Source organism: Vigna angularis, chromosome 10 (genome assembly GCF_016808095.1).
Source record: "Vigna angularis cultivar LongXiaoDou No.4 chromosome 10, ASM1680809v1, whole genome shotgun sequence".
Classification (NCBI taxonomy): domain Eukaryota; kingdom Viridiplantae; phylum Streptophyta; class Magnoliopsida; order Fabales; family Fabaceae; genus Vigna; species Vigna angularis.
This window is the reverse complement of record NC_068979.1, coordinates 7,870,825-7,895,261: the sequence shown is the minus strand read 5'-3', so window position 1 is coordinate 7,895,261 and position 24,437 is coordinate 7,870,825. Positions and strand designations below refer to the sequence as shown.

Here is a 24,437-nt window from a genome sequence, read left to right as displayed (position 1 = left end):
TCGAGATAAGATTGAAAAATACATTTAAACGTAGGAACTTCCTTCAGTATAAAAATAGTTCTTTGAAGCACTTCTCACATGATATGCACCAACCAAAGAATAAGACATGAGAATGAAGACCATTTTTAACCATACACTATTCAACAATACATGCATTGAGTTCCAATTAGCTGCGGATAGACACAAAAACTGGAACATGCTAAAAATAGTTTCCGATTACTAACAGCCGCGAAAATGCTACCAACAAAATAAAACCATACATAGCAAAGAGGCTGTAAGAGATTACTTCTTTTCTTCCTCCTCTGATGGCTTGTCATCGTTCTTCTGTTGAGGCTGGATAAACAATACGATCAGAAAACTGATAGCAGCATAGGATATATAAATAGAGCAAAATACCATGTGCCCCACCCCAAAAGCAAAGAAAAAGTTCAAATTTGAGATAGTAATTAGCACTATGCATAAAATATCAGAAGCTTAGTACCAATTAATCTATGTATAAAAATCTTGTTATCCATTCAAAAAAGCACATCTAAAAATATACTATTACAGCAAATACTTGTCACGGAACTTCAAGTACAATATTAACCCTGAAATTACATTAAAAAATAAAAATAAAAAGAAAGCACACAGCCACAGATAAGGGTGAGATAATTTCAAAACTTGGGCTGTTAAGAACATTCATTTTCTAACTCCACCTAATAATCAACGTTGTGCTGTCTTATTGTGTTTCAATATTAAAAAGTAAAGCCCACGACTGTCCTCATGGCCTTCAATGGGCAGACATCATAAACGCTTCCCATAGTATTTCCATTATTAGTGGGATACTACCAAGCAAATTCAACTATTTTCGAATAATGAAAAAAATATATCAATCAAAGGAGGAGAGAGTGGAAAGGTTACAATAGGCCAAAAACTGTAACTATGCCTGCACAGAAATTCTCTAATATGATTTCTTTCAAATCGAATGTATCTTTTTCCATGTAGAAAGACTAACCTCGGACTGATTTTGCATGGACGCCAGTAAATCCTTGACAGAAGGATCATTTGGGTCAACCCCAGGAAGCTGCGGAAGCAATGAATTATTACTTAGTGCAAAAAGTACACTGCAAGAATACACCGTGTTCAAAGAACAAAATAAATAAATATTGGATTTATGGACATACAGATGCAAGGATAGAAGATACAAAGGATTGATCAGCCAACAATTTGCTCATGTCCGACTGACTTGTTTGATCCTTTGCACTATCTGCTATTGACAACTGGAGAGCTGCAAGCAACAAATGACCAAAAACCGGAAAATATCATAAACACCACTGAAGCTTAATTGACTTAGAGATCGTAAGATAAAAACTAACATGTTAACCCTGTGTACAGGTCATAGTAAGCTTATCAAAATCCTCAAAACAAGTAGAAGCTAACTGAGAAAGTATGTAAATGCAGACAAAACAAACACTATTCATTGGAATCTATATAATAAAATCTATCTACTTCACCAAATCCACACATGTGAAGAAATCTTCTCTGCACCATGATGTTTGAGAAGTAGATTAAATAACAATATTTGATAACTAGTTCAATCAAGATATATATAAATAAGGCATTTCTCCAAATGCAAAAAATTAGATTCACAATATGCAAAACAATTATCCATGTTTAATGGAAGAACTATGATCCACTCGGACACTTTAAAAGGAATTGTGTGTGTTTTCCTACAGGAAAAATTACAGTCATCATGTTCAATGCCTCATGGGACACTTAAGTTTTACCGTCTTCAATAGTATCCATGCCTATATCTGTGTTTCTTATATCAAGACTTTATAAACATAAAAACTCACCTAGAGCCAACTCGGGATCACTTGCAGATGCTTCTGACATATCTGTATCCTTTACATCATGGCTAATGGCAGGATCGTCCATTGACATTGCTAGTGCCTGCTGTAGAAGGGCATTTTCATCGTCCTGTTTCCATTAGAAGGTCAATACAAATAACAAAAATACTGCTGTAGTAGGGCATTCTCATACCCTAAGATTCTCATAACCGACCATCAAATCACTTGTCATGTTCTCAACTTCAGACATTGCTGCACTGGCATGCTCAGTCATCGTTGCATCCTGTGAGCTGGCTTGCTGGTCACCTCCCTTCTCTTGATTGGCAGCATCTTCTGCTGCCTTCTTTGCAGCTGCTTCCTGCCTGGCTCTCTCTTCTTCCATTGAAACTCTTAGAGCAAGAGCCAATTCTGGATCCAAGTTTGGATCCACACCAAATTCAAATCCAGACACACCACCAGCTGCAGCAGCAGCTGCAGCAAAACCACTTCCACCTTCCCCATCACCGGTAAAAATAGGTGTACTGCCACAAACAACATAATATGAATATCTTCATGTTAGATAAAAAGAATGGGAGAAACAAGAGATAAAAAAACAAAAGTAAAACATGAAAGTGAACCCATAAACCTTATAAGTACATCAGAAAGGGCATTTGGACCAGATGGAACGTGTACGATGTGGCTGGTATCATTATTGTTAACAGCTGCAATGAGTGCTTCCAGCTTTTCTGACTTCCCCTCGTCTTCTTCACCAAAATTAACAATATCAAGGGCAACACTGTTCTTTTTCAACTTTCTCCCTATCATCTCCAACATCTTCTTTTCATGCTTTATAGGACTGAAAAACATTGAGAGATAATTAAGACGAATAACTACATAAGATACAACTTCAACAAGGAAAAAACCTAGATACACGTACCTTCCAGCAAAGACAATAATTCTCTGCTGTTGCTTTTTATTTTGCCGATGCTTAAGAGCCAGCTGTGCCACCTGAATGCCAGCAGCTAGGTTCATCTCACCACCAGTTTCTAGTCCTAAATAAGGGGAAAATGAAATCATATTTCAACAAAAGCAGAATCCACCATGACACACTGTGGTAGAAAAATGTACATCAGACATGTTTGATTATGCGATCAGAATCCACTTCCCACCAAATTTGTTGGATAGCTACAATTAAAATAGTATTAACTTTTGTTTGGATATTATGATAGTATTTTAATTATTAAATTCTTCATTGCATACTCTTAAGAGTTTACAAGTTGAGTCATTGAGTCTACATGTCAAGTTCATGAAAGTTCTGAGTTTGCGTAGACTAAAGTTTGACAAACCTGTTATCTCCTATATATTAACGAGAGAGTGACTTAAAAAAAATACAAGAACATCAGAATTAAATCATGAAGAAATTGCAGGTAGTTATGCAACAATCCTCACATCATAATTTTAATTATTTGGTCAATATTGTTATGGAACCAACATTAAAAAACAACTCCGTCACACACTTAATTTTTTTTGTAGAGAAAGTACAGAATGATTTCTGGATTTCCAAGATATGTGATGCTTGTACTAGTCATTTTCCAAGATATGTGATGCTTCTACTAGTCATTTTAGTTACTACTCATTGTTTTAACCTAAGTAATTTTATAAGCGCACAACCTAACAAAACACAAATTTTAATAATAAAACTACAATAAGAATTTTAACCAATTCATAAAGAGGCTAGATTGACCAACAGGACATGGTCTAAACAACAATCTAGAGCAGTAACACAATAATAAAAGGCAAAAAAAAATATATGAAGTACTGACCATGCATGCAGGCTAAGATCTTGCCCAGATCACTGGTAGGGGTGACCAAAACTCGAACGCCTTTCCCTGCCATTGTGAGAACTCCCACTGTATTTTCTGGATTAGACTGTAGGCATTATTAAAATCAAAACAATTTGTCAGCACAAGTGAACCTACACAATTAGTTGAACCTTGAATTTGAAAACCTAATCTGAATCACAACATCAACAAAAAAAAACGCTTAGTTCACCCTATCTCTAGCCAGCTTTAACATTTCCGATTTCCTAGTCTTATCCAATTCTAACTAATTTTCGAAACTAAATAAATTAATGAAACGATAACAAATATAAAAGAGGGGGGAAATGTGAAAGCAGAAACTGTACGGTTTAGCATAACCTAACCTGAGTCTTTGCACCACAAATAAGATTAACAGCGTCTGCTTGAGCTTGAAATCGAGAAGGAGCGTAATCCCCGTTACGCATCCATTCCGAATTGTCGATACAGATCATCGTTGCCTGTTGAAGAAAGAAGCACGATGAAACTAGTGCTACCGTAAAATCAAGGAAAAACCCAAAAATTAATTGCTAGGGTTGGTAAAATCAAAGCGAGAGGGGAAATCGGGAATTACCTCGAGCACCATTGTTGAAGATTCAGAAACTAAAGACTGAAAGAACTTTGCTGTTAAACCAAAACCGACTGCTAAATTCTCTGAAGCTACTAATCTGGTACAGCGTACTACAGAGGGGGACGGAGCTTGTTGGGCCTACTAAAACAGGCCTGTCTGAATTTATTAGGGGTTTTCCTTCCTGCACCCTATCAGTGAAAAAGACTAAAGTATCCTCATTCATTTTACTATATCATTTATGCTGGAGGAATGAGAGAGAATAGAATGCTGTAAAGGAAAAAGAAAAATACACACACACAGAAGTAGCTTGTTAATGCAACTCATTTCGTGTGTTGAGAAAGATTTTGTTAAAATGCATCTTATGTGTTCAAGAAGCTTAATTTGAAAATCTTATTCTATAAAATATTATATATATTTCATAAAATTTGTTTAGAAATTTTATTTTAAAAGTCCTGTCCTGTTCTAGAAATATTAATTTTTAAAAATACCTTAAGCTTGTATTTGTTTCTAAAACTAGAAAAAGTAAGAGTAAGGAAAGAGCGGGAAAGCCCGAAAATTAAAACTTAGAAATAACAAAATTCAAGACGTGAAACTTTCTATGAGATGCGAATAAAGTTGAGTTTACATATTTAATTAAAAAAAACGTGATCTATCAATTAATAAAATATTTAATTTTTATTATAACATAATAAATCATTCAACCTATATAAACATAAACAATTAATGAATACAAATATAAATTTATTGTGAAATATTTTTATTTATTTATTAAAGTTGTACAATAATCTTTATTTAATCTAAAGTTTATTTTATCTTTAATTCATATTTTGAAAATTTATTTTTAAACTAACTTATTTTTAAAATTTGTTTTATAAAATACAATCTAAATATATTAATATACAATTAAATTTATTAACAACTTTGTATCCACTTTCTCTTAATCTAAACAATTTTACTTTTTATTCTCTTTTTTTTTTCTTTTTTTCCCTTTAATCCAAACAAATAAACGAACAAATGTGCTATTCAATAAAGAAAGAAAACATTATTTTGCATTTCACCTTCAAAATATGGCTGAAAAGTATGAAAATCAATTTCATTATAATTTTTATTTAAACTTCCTTTGTTAATCTGCATCTAATGATGTTTACCTGAAGTAGCTTTGGAAGATAATATTTTATGTTCTATACATGTCTCAAAAAGTTGCATTGCATGTCTCAGGTTGTCCTTTAGAGTTTCTAGTCATGGAATGACTCTATAAAAATCACGTTGCATTTTCATTTTGTTATGCTTGAACAAGGAAAGAACAAAAATAAAAGATGGATTACATAAAGTATTTGGATTTAACCCATCACAGTAAGCAATCTCAAGACAATGGAGGAGATGAATCATGGATTATATCATGAGGATCATTTTCATAGCTTGGAAATGATGCATCTGCTTGAGTCCTTGACACATGATCAAGATAAGAGAGACAAATATCTTTAGTCCCTGAGGAGCTTCCTTCCTCACTGATTAAGCCACGCTCGTTTCCACTGATAAAAGAACTTATCGATGCTGCTGATGTTGCTGTAAGGAGTGCAGAAGAATAACTTTGTCTCTCCTTCACTCTTCTCTGCCATTTAGAGAGTGATTTTCTCACATTTTCAGAGACCACGGTCTTCTTGAACCTTGAGCCCATCTGTATTCACATAACAAAGATTTTAAGAGGGATTACAGATGTGAGAGTGCAATTATACATTAGCTGATAAAGGAAGCTGTGTAAATTTACCTGTGTTATGATAACGTACAGAGGAAACGTTATAAAGCTACACCAGACTTGGGAGATGACCCTGTGGCAACAAAAGAGCAAAAGTACATAGTAATTTTGGTGGATTTGTGATTCAATTTAATTTGTAAAAAGTGTAAGAACATTGACAAAAAGTAACGCATACCCGAATGACAAGCGTATCACAATAAAGGTTCGGTTGTTCATGAAGCAAGAAGGATCTTTAATTTCCCACTGAACCCAAAATAAAGGCAACAATTCAAGATAATGCAAGTTTACCATTTTTGCCAAGTTCTCACTTTAATCCAAAACCAAGAAAAACTATGGCAATATGGTTAGTTCATAAAGATACAAACCGAGATGTGGCAGGACAGAATATTATGTACTGTAATATGAACAAAATGTCAGTTTCTTACCAAAGACCATAGGAATGTAGCCATTTCAAATGCATTCTGAAATATTACAACAGGGAGAAAGAATGTAAGTGTATCGGCAATGAAAAAGCAAAATGGAAACACAATATTACTTACCAAGAAGGAAATCAATTGAATTAACCGTAATAGGAACCTGGGCTTTCCAAACCAAAAGAGCTCATCTCTTAAGTTAAATTGGTGAGGTTTCATATTTGGGCAACGATTTATTATTTCGACAGCCAACTTTACTACCACTCGATGCAATTTAGTACCAATAATAAGGATCAACTAGAATGCAAGTCAATAACAGGAAAATTATTAGTGAAATGTAACTAATAGTATATGGTAAGTGGAAAAGAAAAGCCCTAGCAAACAATATATCAGGACTTACTATTGCTGGAACGAAGGAAAGCCAAAAGTAAAAGTTGCTACCTGAATGAAAATTATCAAGTTTAGTTTCAAACTAGGTCCATCAGAAAACTAGCATAATATATAAAAAAAACATTAGACTATGCCAATTTTAAGCACGATCATAAACATGCTTAACAGTCTAAAATAAAGTAATAGTCTTCATCGTCACAACACCCTGAAATATATGGCTGACGTTGCTATGATGTTGCATATAGTTTCTGCATGTCACTGTTCTCATAATAAAAGAACATCTACTGTTGCATCTAAGGGTTGTTCATGCCATCCACTAAATTTCTATCGTCTATACAATATGATTTGTCAAATCAGTACTACTGTTTCAGATATTTTGAGTTTCTGTTAGTTGAATTCACTGAAGATAAAACAAACTACTCTGCCAGTATCACGCCTGAGCAACATGATTTTAAGGTAAAGCTTACCATGAAAATTTAGGAAAATACAGCAGATGGCATATACCCAGAGAAGTACGCTGCAAAACAAGTTCAGAAACTGTCAAATTTGTTTCACGAGCCAGAACAACATACAACACAAAGAAAAGAGTTACAAAATGTAGCTAATCATAGAACAAAAATCCCCCTATTCAATTAAGCTATCCTTCTTAAAAATCTAAATAGTATGACAATAGCAAATTTAGCATGAAAAAAAAAAAAACCACTATTCATCTGAATTGAGGAACAGTACCTAACTCCAACTATGTCACGAAATTCCTCATCCATGCTTCGAAGCATATAGTTGTGGAAATCGTATGTTGTGGGAAGATCATGGTTCTATAGAACACCAGAACAAAGAAGAAAAAGAAGAAATATTAGCTAGTAAACTTAAATTCTCAATTCAGTTATTCATTTCCACCTTTTTTAGCACAATGAGAAGAACAGGAAAAAAAGGTAACAACAGTTCACTTATGAGTCATGCATGACTAATTAACTTTCCTTTTTTGTTTTCAGTTAGGTGTATTGTACAGAAATCTATAACATGTACTACAGCAAAAAAAATCAATATCTCCATCAGTTTCCTCCATCAACTTGGTGTTGTTATTCATTCAGTTCAAAACTATGGACTTATTATGGCTTATCTAACCTTTTTTATTTGATGGAAGATACTGGTATGCTGTGACAAAATATTTACTCACAGTAATGAAGCCTAAGCGCAATGCCATGTAATCAGCTCGGTGAATAGAACTCCAAAATTGGCGGCTGAAGCATAGCTGCAATACAGGTTCATCAGTATTCTAAGCCAAGGAAACTGCTACTGAAAGTGTCAAATCATGGCAACTAACAAACACAGCATATTGGCACAATTCTCTTATTGGAAACTATCTTTGGACTGATTTTTTTTCCTTTTGGAATTCATATATAATTAACCAGATGGATCCATTCCATCAACTTTTGGATCAAACAATGAAATAAGAACAAAATGTAGTAGTAAACCATGAGTAGATGCAAACTTTCTTGCAGATGCAAATATTTTTACATTGTCCAATATCTAATTGCCTAAAGAGAATAATAAGATAGAACAGAATGACTGTATAAAGTACCAGCCAAACAAGAATTTTGTGATGACTCCAAGGATGTGATGTATGGTGAAAGATGAATGTATTAAGCCGCCTCAATCTTATGCTTGATGTACTTTGTGAAGTATCTAAACTAAGACAATTTGATCAAAAGGGATTATGTTGTAAAGAATATCAAGCTTAATGTACTGCAAAAATAATTCTTGTCTCATTGCAAATTTGCAATTATCGGATGCTTAGAAGTCAGAACCTTGAATGCTTTGTACAGCAATAGTCTTTGCTTCGTTTTCCCATGTTCTCCAGCTATATATCTGAATATCCTCTAAAATAAGATAATCAGTGCCTAACCAACAAAAATAGAAATGGGAGAAGGTTTCTTCATGACTATTTGAACCTTGATCATGGCCAGGGCAACAGCAAGAAAGCTATAGGTAACATGGGTGACCCCAAGAACAAACACAAAGCGATGAAGCTGCTCAAGACTTTCATAAGAAGCCAATGATTCGTGACCCTACATAGAAAGTGATGATTTTTCAGTGAAATTGGCCTCTGTGGATTCCACTTTTTAATTGAATTGAACTATTTATCAGAATAGAGTCACTGAGAATGATTAGTTTGCTTGCAACTTGCATTACAATTGAAACGTCACTGGAAGGGATAGCAGAACTACCTCAGGGCAATAATTTCGCAAGCCATTGTTCACTTGCCCTTTGACAACTGTTCTATTTGAATATTCTGAACTCAACCAGACCACACGTTTCACAGAATTCTTTTCCAATGGGCACGGAAAAAATCTGCTGCTTATTACCGATGACTTAACGCAAATCTTTGCCACAAAAATAATCCAATGACCCATCAGCAATGACAGAAGCCCAAAAAGCATCAATTCTGCTTAAAAAAACATTCAAAAAACATGTAACAGTAAGTTCCATTATTATATATAACAAAAGAAAAATACTAATGAAATCTTTTGAGGTTACAACTCCCTACCTTCTTTGATCTTTTCCAGAGCAGAAAGCAGAGATTTTCTCTTGGTTCTGTCCAACCACTGTGACATTATTCAATATGAAACACACCTATAAAAATGAGACCCTGGAAGAACAGACAAACCAATCATAAACTACGTACCTTCACCAGTTTTTTTAACGTGCCCTGAAACAAGAAACTAAAAGAAACAAGGACAGTGATCACAGTTGCCACGGCATAGGTGGGGGTGTCAGCTAAGGATCTTCCTTCGCCATTTTCTTCCCCCATGTCTGGTATTCGTCCTCAAAACAGCACGCACTGTCATGAAAATTATGTCCTTCAACGGGGCTTATAACGAAAAAAAAAATATCAGAAAAGAACAAACAACTCTACAGTGTGCATTGTCTCTTCAATGCATTACATAGTTTGGGCCATTGATGCGGAGATAGAGTTGGTGGTAGCTTTGCTGTGGCAAAATGTCGAGACTTTGTCTTTAGAAAATTAATATGCACATGCTTGTGCTGCCACGAACTAGTTGAGAATAATGGTCCCATTTACTGATCTCATAACCATGTCAGGTTCGGTTAACCACTTACTTCAAGTGGGATCTGTCGCATGGCCACGTTTGAACAACGACACAACGTTATGGTCACTTGTTCACCAATAAGAATAGGCAGATCCAACATCTTCAGAATTGGATCAGGATCTTCAAGTGGAAAATAAATGAATAAACAAATAACTATTCTTAACAAACCATAATGCATCACCAAATCATACATATCTACGTGCGTTTAAAGCTGAACAACGTATTTATTATTTTCATATTCATTGCCCCTGCTTTCCATCACGTAGTAGCGGTTGGTGTGAATATTAATATTGAATGATTGAACTCGTCCACCATGTCATGTCATTCCAACTCCAAATAGTGCCAAAAGATCTTTTTTTTTTTTGTAAGAAACGTTGTTAATAATAGTAGAATTTACTAGTAAGTTGAGTTAAGAAAAAATCTGTGATCAAGAAAGTGAAAAACATTAGCAAGGCAAAGTTAAAACAAAGGACACAACACATGAAACCAATTTAGTTTTCTTCAATTCAAATACCAAGATAATCATCAGATCATGAGTCCATCTTTGTATGCACACAACAAAAAGACTAACGAAATTTAAGAAGTTGTACATTTACAAGAAAGAATTAAGCTCCAATTTTTTCATATTATAACTCCTCTTTGGCTGCTGGTATCTTCACTGGGAACTTGTTTATAACCCATTCCTTATAACCTCCTCCCATGTCCTTCACATTCTTAAAACCCTGCATTTCAAATCAAACCAATACAAGTTAGTATCATCAGCCATTGTAAAATGAAGTAAACAAAGGAAAATTTTAGCTGAGTGAGGTTCAGATATTTTACAGCCACAACTATATTTTCTATTCGAAATTAAATTGAGATGAATATGCAGACCGATGTTGACATGAACTAACTTAACTTACATCTGACAGAAGAGCAGCAGTTGCATAGAAAGATCTCCCCCCAATTTGACAACCCTGAAATGCAGATTCATACAAAATATAAACAGATGTTGACTTTAACTAACATTAACCAGTTGAAATTGAAGCTTGCATTTTGAATGAAAAATAATGAATTAAAAGGAGCAAGAAAAAAGGACAGTTACCACAATGATATGATCTTCTTTGTTACAAGCCAAGGAAACCTCTTTCACAAAATCTGGATTCATTACCTTGCCTGCCCTTCAAAATCACAAAAGTTGTTAACGGTAGAAAAATTGTAACCTAACAGACTCGCAAACTGGTTTTAATATTAGGGGTTGAAAAGTCTCTTACCCTTGGGTGTATTCAACATGTATGGAATGTTAACGATATTAACTGCATCTACATAACCTTTCGAGAACTCTTCCACCGTCCTATATATTGTTTACCAAAAGATTTAGCTTCTTTTAAAAGAAACAAACAAACATTATCCAACACTGAAAAAACCAATTAGGAAAAGGAAAACAAAAGAACTCCTTAAAATATACTACGTATTACGTCTGTTACCTAACATCAAGATAAATGGAACCAGTCTGGATAAGATCCTTGGCTGCACGCACATCAATGGTGACAACCTTTGCTCCTGTGCTACAAAAGAAAAGAAGCATGAGAAGAAACACCGACCAACGAGGTAACAGGGCCACCCAAAATGCCATATTCAAGTTCTATAGAAGCTGAGCACAAACACGTTATTTATGTGTACTCAGCACGTGGATATGACTGATAAAATCTCGGTATCAGGGTGCTCTGTTGCATGGTTTAACCCTTTGAAATCAAACATTCCAGGAAATAGAACACAACGCCGTTGAATTATGATACGAGGAGACATACTATGCTGCTGGTACTCGGTTGCTGCAGCAGCTGTTTCTGTTTCGCTTTCTGTGGGCGTGGCGTCGCCAAATTTCACCACATGAAATTATTCTTTATATGACACTTGGATCGTATCTAACATAAATCACATGATGACTCCTGGTTTTCACCAATTCAAGTATCGGATTCATACTTTTTAAAATTACATCAAAATAAAATTAAATTCAGTTATCTATAAATAAATATTCTAGAATGTTATATTTTTTATTTCACAAATATATTTTAACTAGTATTATTAAATTAATGCCATTTTTTAATGACATATTAATATGAAAATAGCCAAAACATTAGAATACAAAAGTGAAAATAAGAATGAAATGATGAAATAAGTAATAGAAATGGAAATATCGCTTCCTATTATTGTGCATTCTGTTTATGCCATTTTTGCACAAATGCATCCTTCCATTCAGGTCCAGACAGAACAGCCTTTTTGAAGCCCTTTACCAGCCCAACCCAGTTAAGGCCTGTGAAAAGATATTGGAACAAAGAATAACGAAACTTCGGCTGCTACTTCCTGCACCCCTAAAATTTTTAATACCCATTCTATCCCTGGGTAAATAGTAAAAAGGTAACCCTAATATATATATATATGAACAACTCATAAAGGTGGTATATATTTTAAATTTTTCTAAGTAAAAAAATATCCAATAATGAATGGTTTCAACTCATACCTGCAAATGACAATCCAGACATAAGAAGCAGTGTTGTGGTGTTACATCATACAAGTTGCTCAAACGAATGTAGCATATTTGAGGGTTCACCTTAATGGAATAAATTTGACTCCAAATGAAAGTGGTACACCAGGATTTACAACACGAATCCTTTTTAATCCACTTCATCATTTCATCAAAGAAAAAAGAAAGGAAAGTAAAAGCTCTTTTATACAGTTTTCGTTTTTCTATTGGTTTCAACATTCAAAACTCTGAAAGAAAAAGCTTCAAAGTAACAAATGAGAAGCTTGTATATAGCTGTCCATGAGTTTAGATAAAGCCAAACTGCTAGTGTAACGAAGCCAAAAACCATTTTCGTTTGAAACAATGAGTAATAATTTTGGAATGTGAACTTAAGTAAGACATTAATAATATTGTTAACATGAATTTATTTCAAAATATTTTGTTCAGATTTTGTACCTGTTATGCAGCCTTTTTAATGAACTAGTTGCATTTTGCCTTTGGCGTGAAGAAACATTTGAGAAAAAGTTGAAATTAGAAAGAAAAGAAGCACTGAGAGAGATAGACATAAGTGATGTTCATATCTTGGGGCCAAAAGATTACTTGGTTGTTTTCTTTGTGTTAGTAGTCATGTGGGTTTTTATCTCAAAGGGCAAAAGATCCTATTTGGTGAAAGGATGAGTGGCACTCTCAACCACTCTGTTCTTGAAAGCTTGAAATGGAATCTGGTGTGATGAAAAGGGAGTCCTGACAATTCGATTCCATAGTTTTAGTAAGAGTAATAATATAATCACACATATTTATATAAAATAAATATAATCTTATATGATCTTATATCTAAATATTTAAATAAATATTTTCTGCCTAGTAATTTTTAATTTATGATTTTAATAAATTATAGTAAACAACTAAAAAGAATTTGGTAAAGCTTCATCTCAAATCAACGATTAAATGTGTGACACCTTTGTTTCATGGTGCACAAAAGCGCCATGGATCTTTCAATTCATTTTTTTTTTCACTTTCTCTATCCTTTTCATGGTCTTTCATTTGTATAGAAAGAACGAAAGGTAGCTTCCTTCAACATGACACTTGAAAAAGGGTTCGAAAATACAAGTTATAAATTTCTTAGCTGTTTATGATATTCTTTTCTGTCTGCCAATTAAATCATGATAGATAGTTTAAGCTTTTTCTGGACGATAACGCAACGTTCATCCCAAAGTTCCATTCATTATCTTTTTTCAGATTCCTCACAAATATCTTCCCCAAATATCTCCCATACCTCTTAGATTCAAATTATTTAATTTAATACTACTTTCTTCTTTCTTTTATTTCTTAATCTCTTTTCGTTATCTTATTTATTAATATATTTTTTTTCTCCATAAAAATCGTTTTCTTACTAAACAAAAATAAATTTTAAAAAAATTATATGCTACCTAATTTTATGAAACCTTAAAGAAAAGGATGCCTATGTAGTATTTCTTTTAATGAAAAGAAGAAGAAAATTAAATACAAGTTTATAACGTAGTGTCGCGAAAGTTAAACCGCATATTTATTTGTTTTTTTGTTTTTTTGTTTTAATTCATTTTGGTCTGATAAAGAATATTTCTTTGGTGTGCTTGTAAAGTTCAGAAGCAAAATTCTTATTCCATTTTGTTTTTTCAATTAAAGGACGCCAACTTTTAGTTTTATGGTGTCTTATATGTTTAGTTTCTTTTTAGAATGTCTGCTATATGTATAAAGGATATAAATTAAAAGAAACCAAAAATTTAAATATGGTGTTATTTAAAAGCTTAATACACTTTTAATCTATTTTTATAATCAATATTTAGTTGGCATGTACAGTTATAAATCTCTCAGTTTAACAATCCATCAAAATTCGTCGGTCGTGTATGGAATAAGTACTATCACGTTAGAAAAACATAAGTGATATAATTGACACTTTATAGTATAATTTGTTTTTAATGTTATGTTATAATTATGTTGTGGCTATATATCCTCATTTTTACTACATTTTAAAATTAGTACCATGAACAAAATAGTATGCAATATCATTTATGTTATTTTTCATTTAGTATGTTTAACCAATGCATATTTATATGAACTATTTTTCGCCGTTTTGTCCCTCAACAAAATATTAAAAAAAATTATATTCAGAAAAATAAGAAAACTTAGAATACACACTTTGGACACGTTATTGGGATTGAGCACAAGAGAGGAGTCAAGAGAAGAGCTCTTGTTTTTTATTGAAGAAATGTTAAGAAGTGAGTTGAATCTAATTTTGGCACACATCCCCCAATTTTAGTTTTCACACTCCCCTGAGTTCACTGTGCTAGATTTTATATAAAAATAATAATTTTAATTAAAAAAATTAAACATATGATAGCCATGTTTTGTTATGCGTGACAGCCTAAGTGGAGTGTCGTTTGTTTTTATCGTCATTGTTTTTAAAACGATGAGAATCAAAATTCTTTAAAATTTCATACAATAACCATTTCCAATTTTACGTAATAATATAAAAGAACATATTTAACACTTTATAATTTATAATAATATTGATTGTACATTAAACAAATGTTGAGATGAAAAATAATAAAAAAACTGGCTTAATTAATTTTTATTTATGACTTTCTTATTTAAATAACAATATAGTTATCTTTTAAATATCATCGAGATTATCTTGAATATGTTTTTATATCAAATGTCGTTGATCCCGAACAAACTTACATTTTAGAAGGGTTCTTAATGAATTATCTAGTGACTTAAAGAACTTATGTTGCAAGAGATTTATTGCAATATCTATATATTCCGTGAAAAGATTGGATTCATATGTGGTGGTAGCATTTGAAATAAATAAGTGAACCAATTTTGTTTGTTCTTATATTTATTTAGTTATCTTGGGTGGTATGGTTGATTAGATTTTTGTTGTATTCTTATTTAAAAGTTGACGATGGGCCTCAAAATCCACTAACTTGACTTGAGTGACACCACGGTTTTCATCATTAATTCTCTCTATACCCTACCCTCCAATTTTAAAGGTCCAAGATAAAAGAAATTAGAGGAACCTAACCAACGCAATAATAAATAACCCCCAAGAAATGATTGAAACGCTTCTTATACCATTACTTTTCAATTTACACAAATAGAATTTAGCCATCATCATAGTACTCTCTTCTGATAAATGTGTATGGATGGAGTTTCTGTGAAAGGGAAGGAAGAAAGATCACTGGGAGAGAGATGGACCCACCAAAAGACAAAGAATGAAAACAACAACCACCAAAAAAGACACCTTTGAAGTCACAAAAGGCCGTGCTCGCGTCGAAGCCCCTGTCGCCGTTGCCATGTCGGCTAACCACGAAGTAGAAGCCAATTCCGATTGTTCCACCGACGAACCTGTCCCCGTCACACTCCCAGACCCAGAATCCGTTCCCTTTGGACTAGAATCTGTTGAAGACTTCAAACTGCAAAAACAGCAAAACGAATCTCAATCATCATCCATCTTACTCTTACATGAATTCAAATCAACAAGTAAGAAGCATAAAACATAGGACTAAACGAAACTAAGGTTGTTTTTGTTACTTTGTTTACCTAGGAGAAGAGGGGCAAAATGTTATTGTGTAGTCGGCGCCAGAACACGTGAACGTGCTAGTGGCATCATCATACGCGTAACTATAGGCTTTGGGACATACTGACTTGAAAATTTCAGAGTAAGTAGAAGGCTTGCAAGTCGAAGGGTTACCAAACGCGCCGTCGCAGCAATACTCCGGTTTCCCAAACGCGCCGCACGCGCTCTGACACGCGTCGCCGCCCTCCACCCTCAGTTCCGATGGGCAACGCCGATTGAGGTCCTCGCCGCACCCCGTGGTGGCGCAGGACCCCGACCCGCCTCTCGCCGCCACCATCATGGGCAGATTATAGCCGTCGACGAGGCTCACGTCGTAGTAGTCCATGGAACCGGTGCCGAGAGTGAACTCGGCGAGAGTAGCCGGCGGGGAGGCTCCGGCACCGTTGCAGTTGACCTCTCCGGAACCGCAGTCGGCGGTGGCGCACGTCCCGCGGCCGGAATTGTCGAACTGGCAACCGGTTCTGCCCCAGAATCTACCGGACCAACCGGTCGGAGCCTGGAAGCTTTTGGAACCCCCCTTCGCGAGTTCAAAGCCCGTGCTTGCGAGTTCCGGCGTGCCTAAAATCCCTGGCCACACCGTGTAATCGCACTTGTTGACGAAAGTAAAGGTTGCCCCTGAAACCCCTGCATTTGAAAACACGACGGCATAGTTTCGTTATTCCCATGTATGATTCTCCAACACCCATTTTGTTAATTTGATAAAAGAAATTAAATTTACCTCTGAAGACGAGGAAGAGTGCGATGGCCAAGAGCGCTTGAGAAGGGTGTGGGGTATATGAGAGCTGAGCCATTGTTTGTTAGCTGTGGGTTATGGAATTGAATGAAAATGGAAAACAGATACTGGTATTGTGATATGATATGTGTTGTTTACGATAACAGGGGATAAAGAATTGGGATGATGAGAGTTGAAGCAGAATCTCTGCTTTATGAAGTGCTGCTACTGATAACTTACATATAATTACAAGTCTAGCACTCTCTTTCTAGGAAGAAAAAGAGTGAAGAAGATGAAGAGAATTTGGGGAATCTGAATGCTAACCTCTGCATTCTTATTTATAAAGAAGGTAGCAAAAGACTGAAACAGCCACGCTTTTGTTTACTGTAACTGGAGCAGTGAGTGTGAGAGAGAGACAGAGTGGGGGAAAGAGGGGTGAATCCAGTTTCCACCTCCAATGTTTTTTTTTTTCGTTTTTTTAGTGAGTGCAGGGGAAAAAAAATATTGGTGGTGTCGGTCAAAAAATCTAGTGCAGCGAAATGATTTTTCTTCTGTTGCAACCGGGTGATGTGGCGCAATACTCATGGCTCTCTTGATTTCCACATCCACATTTTTCACCGGTGCAAGTAAACCAACCCGTACTGTATTTATTATATACCATTTTATAAACCAAACCCTTTTTATTTTTATATGTTTATATAATCATTAATTTCGATTGCAGCCCTATTATTATGATCATAATTTCTATGCTTGTTTTACATGGATTTCTCGTGCTTGTTTTCTTTATCATTCAAAAATAAAGCAATACAAATAACATCTTAAAAACTTTTATTTTAATATAATTTATTCTATATTCAAAATGAATTTTATAATGAGTTCTGAATTATTTATAGGTTTAATAGGTTCGGAGGTCCCTATATTTGCGGGTTCGTTTCAATTGGATCCTCTAATTTTAGAAGTGATCAATTAGGTCCCTTATTGTGAAAAATTGAATCAATTAAGGCCTCGCCGTTAGTTTCATACTAACATCGTTAAAGGGGGTGACACGTGTCAGTTCATGATTTTTTTGAATTTTTGAATTATATTTTTATTATTTTTATTTTTTATTTTTATTTTTTTTTATTTTTTTTAAAGTAAAATTTTTAAATGCCACGTGTCAAACGGATAGTGTGCCACGTGGCAATGGTAGTGTGACATGGCACTGACAGTGCCACGTGTCATTGTCAGGCCACGTGTTATTGCATTAGTCTCAATTTGGTCCCTGTATTTTTATTATGTTGCAATTTGATCCCTATATTTTTATTTTGTCTCAATTTAGTCTTAATTTTCAAAATTAAACAATTTTTTCCCTCCTCAAATTCAAACAAAATTTAAATTGTATATAAATCTTAACAAATATTTTTATGAAAATTGATATTTTTAATAAATATTTTTAACAAGATTAAAATTAAGTTTAATTATATTTATATTTACTTATAGGTATATTTTTAATGAAAATTCACACCAATATGTTATGTCACTGTTTTATTAAACCCTTATAGGTATATTTAAATAACATAATTAACATTTATATGATTAAGTAAATATAAATATAATTAAACTTAATCTTAATCTTGTTAAAAATATTTATTAAAAATATCAATTTTCATAAAAATATTTGTTAAGATTTATATACAATTTAAATTTTGTTTGAATTTGAGGAGGGAAAAAATTGTTTAATTTTTAAAATTAAGACTAAATTGAGACAAAATACAAATATAGGGATCAAATTGCAACATAATAAAAATACAGGGACCAAATTGAGACTAATGCAATGACACGTGGCCTGACAATGACACGTGGCACTGTCAGTGCCATGTCACACTGTCATTGCCACGTGGCACACTATCCGTTTGACACGTGGCATTTAAAAATTTTACTTTTAAAAAAAAAATAATAAAAAAAAATAATAATAATAAAAATATAATTCAAAAATTCAAAAAAATCATGAACTGACACGTGTCACCCCCTTTAATGGTGTTAGTATGAAACTAACGGCGAGGCCTTAATTGATTCAATTTTTCACAATAAGGGACCTAATTGATCACTTCTAAAATTAGAGGACCCAATTGAAACGAACCTGCAAATATAGTGACCTCCGAACCTATTAAACCTTATTTATAAATTAAAAGACGCAACAGTCGTCAATATTGTTTCAAAATCGACATTCTTATCTCTCACACACACTTTTATATATATATATATATATATATATATATATATATATATATATATATATATATATATATATATATATTCAATATGTTTTAAATAAATTATTTTATTACATGTGTTACTTTATATTTCATTATGCGTTCCTCTATGTCTAACAATTTGCATGTCTAACGACTTAAGTATTTATGATTTATTTTGCATTTAAAAAATAAATAATAAAACATCATATACAATATAAATTATTTTATAGTATAATTTAGTCCTAATTAAACTTACATAATGAATTTATTGTTTTTGAAACAGCTTGGATATTATGAGTGTATGAGAAGGAAGGATAACGTAACGTAACATGTGTAACTAAACTTTATATCCAAAAACTCTATGCAAATTTGGTACCGACAACCAGCACCGCTCTGTTGATTTTTCCCTAATTAGTTTGCCAATTTGGAGTATACTGACGTCATGTTCAATAAGAGAGTGAAGAAGCTGTTCAGGATCAGGATGAGAGGAAGATGTCAAATTCTCTTCCTTCTTATTCTTATTATTTGAAATTTAGAATATCTAAAATATTATTTTTAAAAATCTTTATGGTACATCTTCTCAATTGATCTATTTTTATTATTGATGAATAAAATATTATATATGATAAGAAAATATTGTAAATGGAATACTTACATCTATACCAATATAAAAAAGAAAATAATTTATTGTGTACAAAATTTTTATTTTTATTTTTATTTTTATAAATATAATTATTAACTAACTTGTTTGGATGTTTTGATCACTTTTTTCTTGACTTTTATTTTGTTTATGAATTTCCTTTTTTATTTTTCTCAATAATTTTGCAGCACAAAAACATAACCACTACAATGTGTTTTCAATATATATATGCTCCACTTGAACAAGAAGCAACTCAAAAAGAAAAAAAAAATCTACTATAATAATAAAAAGATAAAATATGAAACCCAATAAAACATAATAAAAACCTAACTCAATTAAGTTATTAATGAACTAATAACAAACATGAATTCAAAAGTATAATATACAAGTTAAACTAAATAATGACGTATAAAGGATTAGAAAAGATTCTAGATAACATGAATGGATTAAAAGTAAAAATTTACTCAATAAAATGTATTGACCAAATGAAATATGAATAAACACTCAAAAAAAGTAAAAGCTCATGTAAACATGTTATCCAACACATTTAGGAGTATTTAGAAAATACAAAACTACTAAAATAGAATCTAGAAAACGCTAATGTCAACATTTTGACAACTTTAACTTGACTATTTTGCTCATAACTTTCTTCACATAATTCCAATTGGGTTGATTTTTTTTTTAACTAGACTCAAAGGTTTTTCATTTGACTACAAGCACATGACTTTTGGACCTCTAAACTAGATGCAGTTTAATTTTACAAATCATAGACTTTTAATGTCATCATTTTTGTGTGTGTAAGGAATGTTGATTTAGAACATTCCAAGATAACTACAACAAGATAAGGTTAGGAAAACACAGACAAACAAAATAACCTAAGCTTTTGTTACCAAATGATGTGATAAGTTCCTCCAAGCTATACAATTCAAGCCAAGGAAGACTTTCAAATGGGCGGTGGTTTGTAGAAGATTGATGGTTGATGTACATTTGACAAGTGTACCAATCGTTATTGTAGTAATAAAATATCGTCCTCTGATATTGAATGAGTTGAATACTAGATTCCTAATTTACGTAATTTTGAGCAACAAAAAATATCAAGTAAAATGATGAACATAAACAAGTGATTGGAATTCAAATAATATAAACAATGTTAGAGAATTGATTTCATACATTTTCATATAAATTCCTACCATTTCCCATTGATGTGTGAATTATAATTATCCACTTGAGTTTATTAAGAGGTTGTTTACCCCTAATTCCTTAGATAGATAAACTTATCTATTGAATTCGAACCCCCAATCCCTTAGGTCAGTTACAAAATTCAATAAAATCATGAAGAACAATTATTATCTTAATTGCAAACTAATTAGTTGTTCCCAATTTCCCAATTGTGACAACATCTAATCTAATCTATTTATAATCATAAACAATCCCCAATTTCTCAATTGTGAAATTGTTCATAGAATATACATTAGAACATAAATAGAACACTGAGACAATTAAAATGAACAAAACATCAATTGAAAAGGTTCATAAATTATAATCAAAATACTACATCAATCCTCTAACAAAAGGGAATTTAGTTCTGCATAATGTAAAAATTCAAAATGCAAACCAAAAGAAGAAGAAGTCTTGAAGCTTTTTCCTCCGTCTCCGTGCGTTTTTTTCCTTCTTTACGTTTTCAATCCTCCCTCTTTTAATCCCCTCATTCCTTTTTTTAAGAAAGTGGTTACTCTCTCTCAGTAACTGTCCTTTAATTTCTATTTAATTTAAATTTCTTTAAATCTACGTCATAAAAGAGGTTAGTAACTGCTCTGAAAAATTCCACAGCTCATGGAAAAATCCACAATCTACTTGTACTCTTCTCTGGATTCAATTTTGTACTTCCTGAAGCATAATCTACAAGTTATGGAACTTTCCACAGCCTGGTTGTGGAACTCTCTGTTTTGTATCTGTATTTTGGAGCAAAATCCACAGGTTGTGGAACTGTCCACAGCCAGGTTGTGGAACTCTTTGTTTTGCATCTGCATTTTGTACCTCAATTCATCCCAAGTTGTGATTTTGACACTTAGAATCACCAATCTACAAGAAAAACACAAAATCCCCATGTATTATCCGAAACCAACAAGGATAATGTATGATGAAATCATTCAATTAATGCAATTATGTATGCAAATGGCCTAACTAAGATATGAATGCAATTACATTTTATTCACACATCAATGGTGGTGAAAATATGGTGCACATGTGGTGGTTTTGATGTGATGAGATGATGACTCTTCATCTAAACTATAAGACTCAAGCAAGGGAGATAAACTATGATGGTGTTTGGATGCTCTTAAGAGAGATGTTGTGCCAACTCTTAAGGAAACTGCATAGAATGAAACCTAAAAGTGGTGCTCTAACTTTTGTGACCTAAGTTGAATAGTATGACACAAATTTGACAACATAATAATACTCATTTCAATGGTGAGTTTACATGGGGGACACATCTATTAATAAACTTAGGTAATCCTAAATGTGTCTCCAAATTGTAAAAGTAAAATTCTAATACTTTAACTTAGAGACCAAGATAAAACCCTATCTATTAGGAGGATAACACATGACCATTATTAAAGAAAAATCATCTCTATTAGGAACATAAAACATGACCATTATTAAGGAGATACCATCTCCATTAGGAACATGTCATATGACCACTACCTTTTAAAAGAATATGACCTTCCACGTCGTTTATCTTAGAAGACAAGGCTTTTCATGTTGACTTTAAGTCAACTCTCTCTAAAAACACTACACTACATAAACCATGTTACAAGATTCAAATAGAAATCTTAAACGTTCATCATACAAAACCCAAAAGAAAATCCTATAATAATAGATACATAATACAAAACCCAAAATAAACTTTCTGTATTAAGAACTTATTGATGACACATAACTATAAGAGCTTAGATCACCTTCTATATATATATATATATAACTCCAAATCTTCTTGAGTAAGTTTGACCAATACTAAGTGTATATCATGACATGTTTTCAATCTTACCTATATGTCACAGATCAAAGCTTTTAATTATCAAATCAATATGTCGTTGTTCTTGTTAAATTTTTTTCATATTAATAATTCATAGTGTTTTAACTCATTTCAAATTATTTTTAATTTGTTGTCTCCATGAGATAATTTGATTGAAGGATTAATCAACACATAAACATAGGTTGGTTTGTGGTGTTAAAATATAATTCCTGTTCGTATTTTACATGTGTTTTTTTAAGTCCACGGTTTCAACTCCAAATCTATTTGTATATGACCCAACCTGATTTCAAACACATAATTCAATTAAGAAATATTTTTTCATGACATTATACTGGAAAACTTCTTAATCAAACTTCGAAAAGTTAAAATCAGAAAGGAAAATGAAATTAATTTTTAATTAAAATTTACACAAGTCATTTTTATATTTTTTAATTTCTTTTACTTTGGTTTTAACTGTTCTTTAAATTTATTTTAGTCCTGGAACAAACAGATTTATCTTCTTATACTTCTCTCCTATAAATATTATAGAGAAAGATAAATTAACGTAGACAAAACTCTTTATCTTACAATCATTTCCTTGAATATCCATTTTCATTGATTTCTTGATAATTAATTAGACAACAAATTTAATAACCAGTTTAAATTCGAGGCCTCTTATTTAAAATAATTTGGGTTACATGATCTATATCTAGCCATCAACATCAACATCAAAATAAAAAAACACAAATATACATTATTTAATGAATGCTAATGTTGTGTTTATTTCAATGAAGTTGATACACTAGTTCATGATGAGGAAATGACATCGGTTAATTTTGTTTATGGGCATTGGTTCTGCAACCGAGCCATATTCGGACGATGTAAAAGAGGGTGACTTTATGCCTCGGTTCTGAACCGGGTTAAAAAGAGATCGGATGATGTCTCGGTTCTTAGATAACCGAGGCAATTGCGTGTTTTTTTTTTCAAAACAATCCACTTCTCCCTCTTCGTTGCACAGTCCAAGCAAGCAAAGGGTTATTGAATTTTTTTCTCTTTCACAGAACCAAATCTCAGAAGATACAGAACCAAATATCAGAATAACACAGAAAAATCAACTACACCAACCTTAACAAAATCGCTCCCAAAATAACAGAGAAAAAAGTATGGGTTTTGATACAATGAGCATTTGGGGAAGAAGAAAAGATTTGGGGAAGAAGGGAGGTTGCTCGCCACCGTTGCAGGACGCCTCGCCGCCACCTCTTCGTTGCTCGCCAACGCCCCCGCTGCAGGACGCCCTCGCCGCGACCTCGCCGCAACCTCGATGCAACCTCGCCACGACCTCGTCACCACCTCGCCACGACCTCGCCGCCACCTCGCCAAGGAACTCCGTTCAACTCTTAGATCGGTGAACCTCCCATCATCTCCAAGGCACCATCTTCTCTGCTCGCCAAACGCCTTAGATCGGCGAGTCTCCCATCATCGTCGCCGCGGTACTCGTCTCCACCATCGCGCCTCCCCTCTGCTTTCGACGCCGGCCACCATCGCGTCTCGTCCTCGCACCATGGCTATCAAGTGGGAGAGGAGAAGAGAGATCGCGCCCTCTTTGTTTCTGCCAGATGAAAGTAAAATGAAAAAGGGGAGATGAGAGTGCCAGAGGAAAGAACCGCTTCGTGTAAAATGAAAAAGCGGAGATGAGAGTAGGTCAGGTGTGACTGATTTGACCGGGGTAATAGGTCTCGGTTCTACCTTTAACCGAGTCAATACGCCAAAATACAGCATCGGTTCCACCTTTAACCGAGTTAATAGCCCAAA

At 33.4% G+C, this 24,437-nt stretch overlaps 4 protein-coding genes across 17 annotated transcripts; all 4 read right to left on the bottom strand.

Annotated features, from left to right (window-relative positions):
• LOC108321243 (26S proteasome non-ATPase regulatory subunit 4 homolog) lies at positions 1 to 4,398 on the bottom strand. Of its 5 annotated transcripts, none has more exons than XM_052869576.1 (10): positions 4,239 to 4,398; positions 4,012 to 4,125; positions 3,632 to 3,737; positions 2,746 to 2,860; positions 2,455 to 2,664; positions 2,023 to 2,350; positions 1,836 to 1,959; positions 1,164 to 1,267; positions 995 to 1,063; positions 1 to 333 (listed from the first exon to the last, which is right to left on the bottom strand). In XM_052869576.1, exons 1-10 carry the CDS (start codon positions 4,248 to 4,250, stop codon positions 283 to 285), a joined length of 1,233 nt encoding a protein of 410 aa, XP_052725536.1. In that variant the 5' UTR covers positions 4,251 to 4,398; the 3' UTR covers positions 1 to 282. The 5 variants fall into 5 exon arrangements, with proteins under 5 accessions (XP_052725536.1, XP_017408426.1, XP_017408427.1 ...); XM_017552937.2 differs by having other exon boundaries at positions 1,836 to 1,935; XM_017552938.2 differs by having other exon boundaries at positions 1,836 to 1,932.
• Positions 4,399 to 5,482: 1,084 nt separating this feature from the next.
• On the bottom strand, positions 5,483 to 10,626 carry LOC108321304 (MLO-like protein 4). 10 transcript variants are annotated; one of them, XM_052869570.1, is made up of 16 exons: positions 9,740 to 10,386; positions 9,481 to 9,636; positions 9,343 to 9,400; positions 9,023 to 9,240; positions 8,747 to 8,863; positions 8,603 to 8,663; positions 8,377 to 8,480; positions 7,972 to 8,046; positions 7,524 to 7,609; positions 7,262 to 7,311; positions 6,805 to 6,845; positions 6,531 to 6,701; positions 6,417 to 6,452; positions 6,167 to 6,234; positions 6,004 to 6,064; positions 5,483 to 5,913 (listed from the first exon to the last, which is right to left on the bottom strand). In XM_052869570.1, the coding sequence occupies exons 2-16, from the start codon at positions 9,604 to 9,606 to the stop codon at positions 5,599 to 5,601; spliced, it is 1,587 nt and encodes a 528-aa protein (XP_052725530.1). In that variant the 5' UTR covers positions 9,607 to 9,636; positions 9,740 to 10,386; the 3' UTR covers positions 5,483 to 5,598. The 10 variants fall into 10 exon arrangements, with proteins under 10 accessions (XP_052725530.1, XP_052725529.1, XP_052725528.1 ...); XM_052869569.1 differs by having other exon boundaries at positions 9,023 to 9,243; positions 9,740 to 10,238; XM_052869568.1 differs by lacking the exon at positions 9,740 to 10,386 and adding an exon at positions 10,495 to 10,626 and having other exon boundaries at positions 6,417 to 6,701; positions 9,023 to 9,243.
• LOC108321306 (thiosulfate sulfurtransferase 18) lies at positions 10,386 to 11,688 on the bottom strand. The gene is made up of 5 exons (XM_017553024.2): positions 11,371 to 11,688; positions 11,158 to 11,237; positions 10,989 to 11,059; positions 10,807 to 10,860; positions 10,386 to 10,626 (listed from the first exon to the last, which is right to left on the bottom strand). The coding sequence occupies exons 1-5, from the start codon at positions 11,517 to 11,519 to the stop codon at positions 10,531 to 10,533; spliced, it is 450 nt and encodes a 149-aa protein (XP_017408513.1). The 5' UTR covers positions 11,520 to 11,688; the 3' UTR covers positions 10,386 to 10,530.
• A 3,812-nt stretch (positions 11,689 to 15,500) lies between these two features.
• LOC108321256 (thaumatin-like protein 1) lies at positions 15,501 to 17,165 on the bottom strand. Its single transcript, XM_017552951.2, has 3 exons — positions 16,745 to 17,165; positions 15,990 to 16,650; positions 15,501 to 15,862 (listed from the first exon to the last, which is right to left on the bottom strand). The coding sequence occupies exons 1-3, from the start codon at positions 16,815 to 16,817 to the stop codon at positions 15,625 to 15,627; spliced, it is 972 nt and encodes a 323-aa protein (XP_017408440.1). The 5' UTR covers positions 16,818 to 17,165; the 3' UTR covers positions 15,501 to 15,624.
• Between the last annotated feature and the right edge of the window lie 7,272 nt (positions 17,166 to 24,437).